The sequence below is a fragment of the Plectropomus leopardus genome, chromosome 11 (genome assembly GCF_026936395.1).
Source record: "Plectropomus leopardus strain MGB_pleo_1.0 chromosome 11, ASM2693639v1, whole genome shotgun sequence".
NCBI lineage: Eukaryota > Metazoa > Chordata > Actinopteri > Perciformes > Serranidae > Plectropomus > Plectropomus leopardus.
The window spans coordinates 6959634-6975627 of record NC_142186.1 but is presented as its reverse complement, the minus strand read 5'-3'; the positions used below and the strand labels follow the sequence as shown (position 1 = coordinate 6975627).

Here is a 15994-nt window from a genome sequence, read left to right as displayed (position 1 = left end):
GATCACATTTAGTCAACCCTTTTTGTGAAATGTCAGTGTTTTGTATTTTATTCTAGTATATAAATTACAGTTTTAAAAGCATGGAGAAAAGGTCTTTCTGTCTCAACATGTCATGTTTGATGAATGGCTGTATAAAAAGATGGACAATGCATCTCCACTTTCTTCACCTGTACAAAACTGAAGCGAAAATGTCCAGAATACGAGTGCTGCCATCTTACACCGCTAACATCATTTGGAGCCAGAGTCTGTGCAATACAGCAAACTCCACTGTATCAGTTGGCACAAATATACCTGACAAAAACAAACTTATCTGAAAAATGAACACTTGGGCATACATCATGGTAATAACAACAACTTAAAACACCAAAAACTATTTATGGGAAAATTATTTTTTATGTGTACTTTTTCAGTTTTTGGCCCATGTCTAATCTGCTAACATGGATGGGGCAGGGTTTAGTGACTTTACTGCAGCCAGCCACCAGGGGGCAAATGATGTTTTGGAGTTTATGATTATCACAATGATAGCTGGCTAGCTGCATCATTTTTTTGATTTTTTTTATGACTACATTTCTGCAAATGAATGCCATCCCCATTAAAAAAGCCAGGGTTAAAAGGGAAAAGCTATTCTTGTAGTTATCATAATTACATGTTTGAAAATGTTATAATTTCAAAATTTTTCTCAGAGTCATTTCTTTGTTGTTGTTTTGAACTTTTTTTGGTGGGTTTTTATTTGTTTTATTTTAAAAAAATTTCAGATACTTTTTTTTTTTTTTTTTTTACTTTTTACAATTTCTTTGCAAATGTTTGGGTAATTTCTTCTTTTGTTCCTCATTGCTTTCTTCCTGTGTTTTCTAAAGAAATCATGCCAATTTACTCAGGGTGCAAAAGGTTAAAACATTTTTTTCTCTTAGTCATCTATATAAGAATATGACGAAACTATTTTCATATAATACCATTTTTGCAGCTGATTTTTGTCCGTGTATTATAGAAGCCAAAAAGTTAGCTGCAGCGCTTTCTTAGATTTCTTACAGAAGTGAGTACATCCATGGTTTCCATGTCACTGAATGAATTATCAGATGTTTCCAGTGTCACACTACTTTGTTAACCTTTACGCTTGCCTATTCAGCTCTCCTGCTCCCTGCCACTGTGCAGGAGAGAGGAATCACACTCCAGGTGTTATAAATGAGATGGTGTGTAGGCTCGTGCGGGGGAAAAAAGGTAGCTGGGGCCGAGCTGGGCGCTTTAATCACCCCATTCTCCTTCTCTTTCCCTGCCTCCTTCCCTCTGGCCCTCCACTCATCTCATTACAGACAGGAGAGGGTGAGAAGTGAGGCCTGTGTAGACATTAATTATTGAACCTTCTTCTTTTACTCCAGCTCCTCCTCCATAGTCTCTGATAACCTTAACTCCCAGCCATTATACAGTGTGGTAGGTATAGCAGAGACATCTAGAGAGAGATCCAGTTTGGGGATTTAACAATTCAGAGACCATCCCACTTAATAGCCTGCATGTGACATGTTTGCCTACACAAGCATTATATAGTTCCCCGTTTTTAATTGCATTTTAATTGTTCCTCGTCACTCCAGTTGAGCTTCAGCACTAATTAATTCCATTTGGCTTTAAATCGGGGCTGTCGTAGCAAAGTAAAGCAAATGATTACCAAAGCTGACATTTGACTCCGTTTATTGTTTTTGTAATGTTGACTGAGTTATGCTCCGCTCGTTGCCTCCTGCCATGCCAAGTCAATTTGAATCGCCCAGTCGGAGTCCAGCTAATGGAGGTTGTTGGGGTCAGCGTGGCCAAGACATTGAGGGCAACCTGACTGTGATGCTAAAAAATCTCACTGTTCTCTCCTTCTGTCCCCTGTCCATGTCTTTTTGCTTTGTATGTATGTGTGTGTCCATCCGTGTGTGTGTGCCTCCTGCAGGTTTGAAAAATCAACATCAAACCTCGACCCTCGCAAAGCCTCTGAGCAGGAGAAAGAAGACGCCGCCAAGATGTTCAGCACCAAAAGGTCAGCACAATGTCACTTTTGATCTATTCTTATCAACTCAAAAAGAAAAGAAAAAAGACAGCAGAAATCTCAGGGCATTTTAAAATGGCTCCCGCTGATAATGGCTGACATTTCTGGTCAGCTGTGCTCCACTGATGACTTTGGATTTGAAAAGACATTAATGTGAAGAAAGGTGGTGGTTGATATCAAGTCACAAAAAACATTCCCCTTCATTATTTGTTCAGTGTAAAGTCTGTGAATCATATAATTTGAGACATATTATCTTTACCATGTACACTTTGGAGTTAATATTTTTAGCTACCACATTTCTTAGTAGGAAGACCACAGAGAACTCTTAAAGCTGAAGTGTAAATACTCTCACACAGCCCTTGTAGGAGGTTTAGGAAACCCAGTTTACAGTCCTTCTTGGTTGTGTGTACATTCTGTATTTTTAATGTGGCTCATGGTTGCGTACAGTCTGCATAAATCATTTATCACTTTGGCTTTTCTGGATGTTGACTGCGAGGTAGAAGTGGTCACGTAGCTTAGTCAGTGTGTGTAAGGTGGGTCAAGTGGATCCAAACGAAATACTTTTGGTTGTTTCTTCCATGTTGTTGTAATCCTTGCTGAAACAGTTCACAGCTTTAGTTTATATTTAGCGTTAGATACAGTACCGAGGACAGCTCATTCATTCTCCTGTTGGAAACACAAATTAATTTCTCTTGAATTATTAATACCATGAATTCTAATGGAACAATGCATTTTAAATCAATAAGGTTATAATGTGCAGGCTTATTACCTTTTAAAAGCTAATTTTGTTTCCACAGCCTTCAGCTATATAACCTGGTGAGGACATGTGCAAACTGCAGCCTGCGTGACTGTAGTTTCTTAACAGGAAATGCTAAATTGGTTGGTTAAATTTGTATGGACAGCCCATATTATGAAAAGGAGGGACATTTTCTTTCTACAGACTGGTTAGAAAATACAATATTTGCAAGTGCAGCATATACAAAACACATTATCATACAGAATCTGTTAGAAAATGACCATTCACAAAACCCCTCTTCCAAATAGTAATTGTTCAATCACACTGTAGCTTAGCAACAGTAACAAGGCACGGCAGCCCTGTCAAGCATTGGATTTCTCAACATGATGACGCAGTGTGCATGGGGCTGTAGAAAGAGCAGTACTCAAGCTTTTGAGGGTGGTGTCAATTTTAGCCTTTCCAAAACCAAAAATACAAGCGCGGAAGTGTAGGATATGGATTACACTGGGTGTTTGTCTGCCCTTATGTAAGCTGCAAATGGTAGCATGTCTGGCTGACTGTCTTATGAGCTACAGTGGCAACCTTAGGGTTACAGCTTTGCTGCAGCTAATGGGGATCTTAATAAACTAATAAACTAATGTAAGACTGGACATACTAATGAAAGACTGACATACAAGTTTAATCTTACATTTTCTTCCTTATCATACTTACAACACTACAACTAGCTCACTGCAATACAAGAGCAATACAAGCATTTCTATATTTCCATGTCCTCTACATGGATAATCGTGTGAGGATGCTGACCTTTTATTGGAACCTGTTAGCTTTAACCTTAGTTTTGTAGCACAATATGTAACCATCAAGTGCACATTGAGGACCCTTACATAGGATTCCCTTTTTTAAAAACAGTCAGTTTGACATATCTAACACTCAGCCAGAGACAGTGTTTTTAATCAAATCATGGAGCTAACATTAGCTTACTTAGCTAGTTTGCTATAGCTGATAACATCTGCCATGACAGGGTGGCTGTGGCTCAGAGATAGGGTGGATCATCCACTAATCAGAAGATCAGCGGTTTGATCCCTGGTGCCTCCAGTCAACATGCCAAAGTATCCTTGGGCAAGATACAGAACCATAAATTGCTCCCGATGCTGCGCTATTGGTGTTTGAGTGTGTGTGTGTGTGTGTGTGTGTGTGTGTGTGTGTTACTGAGTAGCAGGCGGCACCATGTATGGTAGCCTTAGCCACCAGTGTGTGAATGTCTGTCTTAATGGGTGAATGTGACATGTAGTGTAAAAGTGCTTTGAGTGCTTGGAGGACTAGAAAAGTGGTATACAAGTGCAGGTCCATTTACAGTTGTCATTTCAGCTGTCAAAATCTACAGTTGTCTGTAGTGTTGTCGCAATACTGGAATTTCTAAATCTGATACGGTGCCAATATTCAATACAATTTTTGAAAACCTGGGATAAATTGACACTGAGGGTGCACAATTTTAATTTTTTATCAGAAGATAAGTACAAGTTGGCAATAACATAAAAACTATGACTGTTCTTTTCCTTCTTTTCCATACCGGTTTATCGATACTGCAGAAAAAAAGTACTGAAACTGTTTCAAATATTCATTGATATGTATCGATTAAACATTAATTTTGACAATGTTTGTCTGATTTTGTCTACCTTTCTGAAATCATTGGATGCGTTATTTCCAAATTACCAGAAAAAGAAAAAGAATCATGTAATCTGTCCATGGTATTATTGTAAACTGCGTATAAGGGTAATGTGAGAATGTAGAGCTAAATGTGTATAGCAACACTAACTACTGGGGATGGGACTTTGCTCTGATCATTGAAGGCCATTCACTTGTAGAAATATTTGCCTTTTTCTTTACATATTGAAATCTGTCTTGAAAGCCATGGTGATATAACCTATTAAAGATTTAAAAGTTGATATGAAATCTACGTAAATTCTGTATGTGTTTGAAAGATAAAACCACAGTGCTTGTAGTTCACAGCAATAACTAAACAGAAAAATCCTCTTGTTTGCATCCCAAAGTGAGACTTGTGTACTTAAATTCATTCCTGTTTTTTCCACAAAACCTGTAGTTGTTATAATCCCGTGTTCCTTATCTTACAATATCAGATGCTCACATTTGACCTTGTGTATTCAAATACTCGTCAATATACTACACACACACTGAGGTACACAAAGGTTGTGTATGTGAAAGGGCTTTGTATCGATGGCAGCTGACTCCACAGTGGAGGGACCTCATGGTGAGATTAGACTGACATCCACCTCTCAAATCCTGATTGGAATTGACAAAGATTACTCGCCACTGCATTCGTAAAATGTTGATTGCTCCTTTTCCTGCACTTTGCAAGCAGTGTGATCTCCTACCTACCAGTCATATTTTGCTACTTGGGCAGAGGCCTCGGTCTTCATTATAATGTCACTCAGGGCTTTTGCTTTGTACCTTGATGCAGGGGGTCGGTGGTCCAGTTTACTCAACAAAACTACTTGGTTTGAGTTGGGGAGAGTTTGTGTTTGGTTACTCACGTGCTCACAGGTTACTACCACTACACGACTTAAATGGCTTGGACTTAAGTCAGACGAGTAAAAATCTGATGAGTTTAAATTACATTTTTGATTCCTCAGATCTACTTTGTTTGAACTAATCTGGCAGCATCCACTCAAAATTACATTAATGAGTGCTAGCTGGAAAAAATTATACCCAAGATAATTTTGCTCATGTACAAAAACTAAGCAGTGGTCAACAAAAAACCGAATACAGAAGCGAAACAACTTCCAGCATTCTTCTTTTAATAAATAGACTTGAATTTTAAAAAGCATTCCTGAATTTTGGAAATGTGATATATTATTACTTTGTTGTTAAAATGGTATTAGATTTCGTGAAGACCACATTATGACCTGTTCAAGATTCAAAACTCAGTTTGTGACCAGGGACTTGTCAGTCTTGACATAACTTGATGGAAACTTGCTTGTCTTGGCTTGAGACCAAGATTGAGATTTGACTATGACTTGCAAAACAATGACTTGGTCCCACCTCTGCCAACAAGTGACTAACAACTCGTGACAAAATAACCTAATGTTGACTTTTAGTTTCACAAGCGACACAAACACCAGCGTCCTGGGTCAAAGTCCTATGCTAATTTGACCCATCTATCTCTACCTCTGCCTTAACCTCTACCCACCCTTAGTGGACTTTATTTGCTTTTTATACTTCATCCATTGCTCTGAACATCTAATGATGATGCAGATGGGTTTGAGTTGAATGAAAGCCTGGTGCATCTCGTACAGAAGCCAAAGGGTGCATTGTTCCTAAGTAAATGACTGCCTAAACTGTATTTTTGACACTCTGCATGTGAGACCAGGTTGTTGATAGTCATAGCTTCACATAAAAACCCACATAAGGTTTATTTTAGTTATATGTTTTCTGTCAGAACAGGATGTCCACAGTAGGAATAAAGGAATGTGTTTACAGCTGGACATTTCTGTTTTAGTAAGGTGTAGGAGCCAGGTTAAGGTATCATAATGTAATGAGGACTGAGTGGTGACACAAAGCTGCATCCGTCCACCCATCTCCTTGCAGTGTGTGTGATCATCATACTGTGGGTGAGAAGATGATTAAACCAAGCCAGCTCTCCATCTTCAGGGAGCTGTGTCAGCACTGTCGATGACACGGATACGCTCAGAATGACTGTAATGGGCTGCCATCTTGAAATTCAAAGACTCAGAAAGCTCATTCACATTTTTGCTGAATACGAAACAAAGCATTTTTCTCCCACTAAACTGCTGAACGAAACATAAAGTGGGTGAGCGGATCTGTGTATCTGTCAGAGATTGCTATGTGCTGTTGCGGCTTTATCTGTGGGTTTTTAATATTGGCTCTCCTCTTGGGTTCCCTCGAGTCATCTCAAACAACACTTGCGTACAATGCAAGAGCCAAATTAAAAGTCTTTCATTAAAATTTAATCAGTCAAACGTCTTAACGTAGCAGTTTAGCTTTGTTTTGAATGGAATGAAGTGTGGAACAGAAGCACGGATAATAAATCCAAAGCATTTGCACTTTCTACTTTTGACTTTGTTTAGCGCTCTCTCTTCTGATGAACTGCTTCACTATTATGGATAAACTGAGAGTACACGTATCCACAGCTTGATTGTTTGTGTCTACATGTGCTCATTAAAATGTATCTGGAGTGCTGTAATCTGAGTCTTTCAGTCTCGATGAGAACATTTATGAAATGATGCACCATATAGCTTTGAGTTGGGTTGCACATTCAGACTCTTTCTTGGAGTGGTATTGTTGTCTTAGAAATTTGATCAAATTTACATGTTTTGAACAGAGAAATCCAGAAATGGCAATCACAACTCAAGGCCTAGCCTGACAATCAAACTTATATACCACTCCATTACCATTCCTTAAATGTTAGTTCATTTCCTAACTGTAGGCAGTGGCATTTTTTGTTTGTTTTTTGTTTTATAGCAAGTAACAAGCTGTAAGAATGTTTACGGCTCCCTGTACAGCTTTTCAGTGTGATTCACACCCGTTGCCATTTTTCATGTGACTACTGTAAGTAGTCATGTAAGAAAATGAGATTCCCGTTCTTGAAGGACAAAAATTGTCATTTGTGTGTCAATTACTCAACCCGTGTTCTGTTGAATTTTGAGGTTTTTCTTGCATGCCTCCGGCAAACGAGAATCCAAAAATGGCAAACGTTCTTGATAAATTGAAGTCATAGTGTGCTGCGTTTAACAATGGTAAAACTATATCAAAAGATCCTGTTTACAAAGACAACTCTTGCAGTATAATCCAAGTCTCATCTATCAAGTTGTATCCTCAGTACCTCAGTACTTCCCAAACACATTCATTTTAACTAAAATGTAATATTTTAAACACCTCTTCACAAACAGTCTCATGCGCGGACAAGTAGTGCACCTACACTGTTTATGCGAAAGCTTTTTACATATTACAGTTCTGCTAAAATGCATGTGTTTTGAAAGTACTGAGCATATGACTGGAAAAATCAGACTTGGATTATACTGCAAGAGTTGTGTGACAGTTTGTAAAAGCATATTTTTATATAGTTTTGCTGTTGTTGACATGGACCCCTGTTACTTTAATTCATCAAGAATTTCTTAACTTTTGGATTCCTCATTCACAGTAGAGGCATGCGAGAAAAACAAAGTTTTCCTCCCCAAATTAAGTATAACATGAGGTGAATAATTGATAAAAATAGTTATGGGGGGTGGGGGTGTTTGAAGTATTCCTTTAATCTAACCTGCAAAGCTTTTACTGGTAAATTGTTTCTCGAACCTGAAGATACACTGCACTAATCTGAACAAATCAGAGATATGCATCATTATTCCTAAAGCCCGTCCCTTCCTATCACGACTAACTCACTGACTTTCCTGTTTTAGTTGGGTCAGAAAGGAAAGTAGAATGAGTTGTCACGCAGGCTATAAACAAACTTGCAATAAAGCCATGTTATCCAAAGCTCTTATGTAATGAAAATGGAAGTGAAAGCACCTGACCTGTCTGTTATAATCACTGTGAAATGGTATGCACACCATTTAACCTTAAACCGCACTGAGTCCTGCAACATATTGTGTAATTGTATATAACATTTCCCATCACTCCTGAAAAGGTAAAACTGTGGGTTTTTTAAAACCACTGTAAAAGCCTAAGCCACAAAAACTTGATACATTATGAATACATAGGTTATTCCCTTAATACTGCTGACTGTAGGCATTTATTTATTTATTTATTTAAGGTTTGTTAAGTGTCTATTTTAGGCATTTCTCCCAGCAAAAACATTTCAAACATGGCTTCTGGCTCCTTGTTTGTGTGGACAAGTGTGGGTTGTGAAAGAAATGTTGTTACCATGTGTTTTATCCTAATCTACATTTTCCTTGTAACCATTGTAATCTACATGCCATTTCATTTGAGATTAAGATTGAGAAGATTGAGGTAACAGCTTTGTTTGTAGTTTATTTTTGTGGCAGCACTTCAGTTTATACATGAAATAGTGCAAACCTTGTGTAACTCCAGCTGTAAGGGCCATGACACACCAAGCTAACAGTCAGGCTGTTGGTGAGCATCTGTTGCCCTAGTTTTTGTGTTATGTCCCACACTGTTCACACATTTCTCTCAGCAAACAGCAGAGCCCGTTGCTGAGAGAAATCTTTCTGATTGGCAGTTCAGCTCACTATTTGAGAAAAGAAAGCAAAGTTAGAAAAGCAAACAAGTGACATAAGCCAGGAGGACGTAAGATAGAAACAAAGAACATTGTTAACATGGACCGTATATAAAGATGGCCAACATCAGAGTTCCCCCTAAGTGTAACATTTCAATCTGGATCGTCCCCTGGTGTCTGGCTGCAGTAAAGGCCATAAAGCCCCTCCATGTTAGTGAATGGGACATAGGCCAAACTAAAAACTCAAAGTACACACCAAATAATTTTTTCCCAATGAGGGTTGTTGTGAGGCGACACATATGCGTCGTGAGGCAATTGGCCATCATCACCATTAGTTCTTTAATGTCGGTTTGGTGTGTCTGGATCATAATACACAACACAGCATAAGTCTTACCCTAGGTTTGCAGTTGAAGTCACTTAGCATTATCGCCTGGGCTGTGGAGGTGTTTGCTTGGATGTCACAAAGAATAATTTGGTTCCTGTCCTTGGTTATCAATCTTGTAGAGTTCTCAATTCAAAGTAGTTTTACACAGCTTTTTTTGGGAAAGTATCAGGACAGGAACAGGAAACAACTGTCATGCCGACAGTGGCTACGACAGAGATCTTGGAGAGATGGTGTGAACGTGTCACAACCAGACCAGTAATTTCATTCAGCAGGAACTGTAATGAAATTACCCCAATATGAGTTAGAATCATTAGTGGCAAAATGGGAATCCTGACCTCGCCCAAATCTCTTCACAGCTTTTTCCCACATTTAATCTGACAGAGTTTATGTTTAATGGAGCCTGACTGGGATGTGTGCGGGATGTCCCAATAAAGTGAGACATGTGGAAAGGTGCCTTCCTGTGGTAGCTGATGGGTTCTCCCTCTGCCTCACCGGATGACTCATCACAAACAATCTGAACAACAAAGCAAGTAAACTGTCCAACATGTCCTTGGCATACTCTTGTATCATGATGACATAGTGTGTTTCTACCTGCACCTCTGCCCTCATCTATACAGCAATCAATACGCCACATATTCATCATGGTAGTTAAGCTTCTAATGACACGTAAGTAATTACAGTCTTAACGAAATATCAGATCCGACATTGACCCCCTACTTATCCTGACCTTCATAAGGAGTAATTGGATATCTGACTGTCTGTAGCTCTGAGCTGTTGATCGACATCAAGGGGCCTTGCACTTGATTACTTATGTATGCAGTGGGAAGAGAATGGTGTCTGGGGAGTGGAGTGCATGCTGGGATGTGTTAACCCCCTGCAAAGGCCTGCTGATCCAATAATGATGAACAGGCTGCCATCCCGACGCTGCATGCTGACTGTCCTTGGACTGACCTTGAGGGGTGATGCAACAGTGTGGTCGTGACTCACACAAAGACATTATCTATCTTTCACTTTGAAGACTGTGTAATGTAATATACATTAGGCTGGGCTGTACATGCATGATTCAGTTGAATACAAAGTGATGTTTTTGCTTTTAATTATACTCTGTACTTGGCCACAGAAAGTTCAAGTTTCTGAGAAGCTGGCAGGTCTCCATTATATTTAAATTATATGACACACCAAAGCTACAGTCAGCTTTTTAACCATCTTTGCAAAGCAGTGCACAGGGTACAGTATCTTGAACTGATCGCAGCAGCAGCAGTTATTCTACTTTGTGCTACAGTTCTACACATTCTAGTTTCAGACAACCTTAGTGTTTTAGTTTAAGCTATCTAGCTAGCTATCTCAGTAGTAAAAACATTGTACTCATCAAAGAAGTTGATGAGATCTGGAAGATGGCAACTTCACTAAAATGACAATCATAATATAATCCTGTAATTTATAAACAAATTTTGACTGAGACAACAAATCTGCCCAAAAATATCCATACAGACTATCTTCCTGCTATAACTTTGCATTATTGTGATGATTTCCACAGTTGTGCACTCATTCAGACTTTATAGTGCTCTATATTTTCTGGAATAATTTTCAAAAATGTGTACAGTGGATCAAAAAAGTGGTGTCGGGTTCGCAGACTTTTTGCCAACAATTTCACAATGAATTATATTGTTTCTGAAAATCAGATACACAGCCTTTTAAAATGACTTTTGGGAGCATTTTGCCTTTATTTAGCAGACTGACAAAAGATGACAGGAAATAAATGACAGAGATTGAACAACATGAACCAATGATGATTTTGTTCATGGTCAGCACCCTCATCCATAGGTTGCCATTTGTAAATCTATAATTATACAAGATACTGTATTCCAAATCATACTCATAAATAGACTTAAAGTACATGATCAACAGTCAGTAGATATGGCAGTAATCAAGGTCCTGTCAGTGCAGCTATGGTGGAAAATAACCTGAATCTATCTGAAAGTGTCAAAGGTAGTTGTCAGGTTTTGGTGTCACTACCAAATTGTTAAAAGAGCAAGTGTTTCTCTCCAAACTCCCCATTCAGCTCTGATGTTCAACAATCATCAATTCTGAGTTGGCCATGGCCAACCCCATGACACTCCTCCAAAAAAGACTTTCCTCCAAGAAATTATATTTCTGTCAGGCCTCCATACCCTCTTAGTGGGCTTTGTCAATGGGATGCTGGCAAATGATCCGTTCAGTAGATGGAAGAGTGCACTGCTCAATGCAGCACATGGTAACAACTCTATTATGGACATATGTTGTTTTTTTTTTACAATAAAATGACATAAGAATGAGTATTGTTTTGTCATTTGTAATTCGCTCCCAAATAAGTTCACTACTAAACAGCACTATTCTTATATTCAAATTGTGCAAAATTCCTCAAATTCCCAAATTCAACTTTCCTTGGAAAACATCCAGGTATTAACTGACCCTTTACAACCCTAGATAAGACCCATTCTAAGCAGGGTTCCCAGGGTCATGGGAAACCTGGAAAAAATCATGGAATTTAGGAATCACATTTTCCAGGCCTGGAAGAGTCATGGAATTAGGAAAAACTAGGAAAAAATGGAATGTTGTTGTGTGTAATGAAATTGTCACAGTAAACCACACAGTAAATAACCTTCCACACAATGTAACATAACGGCAAATCTATTTTCTGAAGCTTTTGACAAAATGTAGCTTGGATATGTGTTCATATGTCACGTTTTATTTACCATCATGTGTATTTCTCCTTTTCTTCGCATGTTCTGTCTCTCCCTTCATTCACGCCAGCTAGCTGAAATAATGTTTGAATATAATTTATTGTTTAAAATTAAGTTCTTACAATAACCTTTAGTAGATGCCATCTCCTCGTGTTCCATGTCTCACTTCATGTAACCCAGCTGGTTGAAATTATATTTGAATAGAGTATAAATCTGATATGTTTGAAAAATGCTGGATAAGTGGAGCAAGTTAAAAAAAAAACAAAAAAAAAAAAAACTTTATTCTGGGTCCTTGAAAAATCATGAAAAAGTTTGGAAATTTTGTTCACAAAAATATGCAGGAACTGTGATGCATGCAGGGTTTGGATGTGCTGCGTGTGCTGTTGGAGTCTTTTTCTTAGCGAGTGGTACAGCTGAGAGCACACCCAGGGTGGACAAGAGGCGGCTGTGCTAGCCAGCAAGAACAATGTGGATCTAATCAGTCTCCTGGCGTGACATGTCCAAGTTGGTCTGTACCTCCACTGCTTAGTTTAACAATGCAGACGGCAGCAGCATTTTGATCAGGCACACTTGAATGCAGCAGGTGCCGGACATATAAAGTGACAGCATCAGTAATAGCGCCAAAGGACTGCTAAACTCTGCAGGAAAGTGATGAGGTGAGGGTTTCTGCTGATACTGGAAAGAGGGAGGTATCAAATGTCAAGGGACGCATTCATTCTACTGTTTCTTCATGGTGCTAAGCCGAGTAAGATTGTAAAAATATGCAGGGAAAGGGTGTGTATGTGTCAGTGTTTGTGCAGCACGTTCTGCATGTATTCTGAAATGCCAGAGGTCGTAGGCATTACATTAACTTTTCATTGAATGTTGATATTAAAAGTGTTATCTGGGGGCACCTGGGGGCTCAGTGGATAGAGGGGGCACCCCGTGTATAGAGGATGTGTCCTTGCTGCAGTGGCCGCGGGTTCGATTCTGGCCTCAGCCCTTTGCTACATGTCATCCCCCCTCTCTCTCCCCCTTTCACACTTGTACTGTCCTATCAATTAAAGGCAAAAACGTCAAAAAAAATCTAAAAAGAAAAAGTGATTTATCTTCCACATTGCCGAGTCCGCTGTCACTGCACAACTCAGTGTCTGTGTATAATGAAGGCATTGTTAAGTCTAACTCCTCTTATTGATTGGAGGCAGTTGATTTAACAGACTCAATCGCTCTATTGATTTTGCATGCTATTTAAAGAGAGTTTGTGATTTTGGTGTGGAGTTGAATAGAGCGCTGGTTGATAATCAGTGGCCAGAGATAAAATCCTTGCTCCCGCTGCGCTCTGACACGCAGATCTCCAGCTGAGTGTTCCAGCCGCTGCACTGAGCAGTATCACAGAAGGTCAGTTTTGTTGACAAGATGACGTATTTTGTTGTGTTTGGATTAGGCGTGTCTGAAGCTTACTGCAGGTTGTTGTTGGTGGTAGTTTTACAATCCCAGCCTCGTGTGCTACATTCCCTCCTCTAATCGTCACAAGGATAAACAGCACTGCCATGACAACAGCAGGCGTATGTTGTGGCTGTCTGAAACACATGGCCTTGGTGAGTGCAGTCCAGCAACTTTGGTGACAGGTTCTGCCCTTGGTGCTCTTTCTGTTCAAATGAAAATTGTTGCCAAAAAAAACCCCTCACCCTCTTCAGGCTGTAATTTTGAGAAAAAAGTGACCTCCATGCAAGATATCCCACCAATGTTTCTTTTGTATTGATATGAGGGTTGGAGTTCTGTGAGGGAAAATGGACGTTCATGAAAGTCGTTGAGACATATTAGATGTATGGATAGATAGATAGACAGACAGATGGATGAATGATTGGTGGAAGGATGGATATTTTATGGATAATGGATGGATGAGTCATCGGTAAGTCATTGTGTGCCACACAGGAATCATCAGATAAATAAACAGACAACTATAAGAACACCAACAACAACACCAAAAGCATCAACACACTGAAGTGCTCTGCATATCATATCATAAAGTGCTGCATCCTCATACACTGAGATTCAATTATTTTACACTGTTTGTTCACAGCTTTTTTTCTACAGAGAAAAGCTAGTAGGCACAAATCATCCGTGGGCCTGGTTGGTTTGGAGGAGCTTTAACTGTAGCTCGACTTAACAGTGCATGTAAACGTATGTACTGACCACGAGTGACACATAGTGTTTTCATCCATTTTTAATAGAAAGATATTTATTAGTGCAGCTTTAAACATTAGCTAAACATTGTATTCCACCTTTAAAATGACAAACATAGTGTGGTTTTATTGTCTGTGACACTTATTTATACATTCCATTTATCCCTAGAAATGTCAAGTAAAGGCCCCTGAGATTCAATCAGTCTCCGCTCTGTTTTTCAGCTTTTTGTTGTTGTTGTTGATGCTTACTTTCAACTTTGAAAAACTGGGCTAAGAAATGCAGGGCATGTATTAATGCTTAACCAGAATGAATCCAGTTCATGTTTACAGCATCTGCATTATCAGGGGCTGTTCCCAGTAGCACATTTGTCTTTATTCATAACTTGAACCCAGCGTTTTCTGGCACTGGGTAATCAAAGTGAGTGGTAGGTGTATCTTCACCCAGAGGATCCACCTCACTTCATAAACCACCACATCAACACAACAGAAACATTAAAAAATAGCACAAAGGTCACTGTTCCATTTAGGATTTATCGTACATGTTTTGTCTTTGAGGCAGATGGTGTGTTACTTGTCCCGCCCTCCTCCCCCTTAGTTTTCCACCCCAGCACCTGTCACTCATTTTGATGAGCTGTCTGCTGCAACCTAGAGATGTCCACCACTAGCTGGAGGCTATAAATCTGCTAGAAATAAAACAACAGATATGTGAAGTGTTTTAGAACAGGTCACACGTTCCTCACTGCTTTCTGTGACCTTTCTGTGCTTGACAGCTGCATGAAAACAAACGCTTCACACCCCAGGAGCAGGGTGTATGCACATATAAACGTGACTTATGACATAAAACACAGGCATCAGTTATATTATTCTTTGTGTGAATTTCAACATGTTGCAGTTTTAAGAGATGACAGTTTTTTCCTTTTTGTTTGTCTTTTTTAGTATTGCTGCTCAACTCAACACACCTCAATAAGAGTATATTTTAGGGTGCAGAACAAATAAACAGCTATGTACGTATCTTTACGCGCCTTAATCAGTTAAAATGTATTGCCTCACATCTCAGATCAATGTACAGAGGTTGAATGTCACCTAGTGAAATTGGTGAAAGTGAGCCTGCAGGCAGTGGGCACCAGCTAATGAAATTTTGATGCAGCTTTATTTAGAACTATATTTTTACAGGATTACGTTCCAGGCTCCGTTTCCAACTTCAAAGGCGAGCTTTCACCACTGCTGGGGGTGGCAAGCAGAGCTGCACCACTCCCCAGAATGGAAAGGTTCCTAACAATTTTGTGCTTGAGTGTCCCTCCCCCACCCCACCCCTTGCCGTACTTCCATCATTCAAAAGGCTTCCAAGTGATCAGTTCTAATCTGACTCACTTTATTTTTCATCCGTTTCCCACTTCGCTCTGTTAATCCATGAAGTGAGATATGCAGTGGGATTGTGTGTGGCGCTCTCGATTAGATTAGATTAGATTAGTGCTTTCATCACTTGTGGCCAGATGAGAGATACAGTGACTGGGTGGGGATGGGAGAATAGAACTGCCAGCTCTCTCCATTTAGATGGTCCTGTACTCGTGAAAGCTTTACCCTAGAATAAACATTTGATGGGCTGTGTATGTTTCATCATGTTAATATTTCTGCTCTCCACATGCATTCATATCCTAGAGCTGATGTGAATGCATTTTATTGGTTGCATGTGTTGGTAATCTTAATGTGTTGTTCATAAATTAGGGCTGCATGATTAATATTTTTAAGAT

General features: G+C 39.3%; 1 protein-coding gene across 1 annotated transcript in view; it reads left to right on the top strand.

Moving 5' to 3' along the window:
* Positions 1-15994, top strand: part of oxr1a (oxidation resistance 1a) — a 208832-nt gene that overhangs the window by 15317 nt on the left and 177521 nt on the right. Inside the window, exon 2 of the mRNA XM_042489229.2 lies at positions 1928-2014. Coding sequence (XP_042345163.1) covers positions 1998-2014 — 17 coding nt within the window. The 5' untranslated portion in view covers positions 1928-1997. The remainder of the gene's footprint in view (positions 1-1927; positions 2015-15994) is intronic.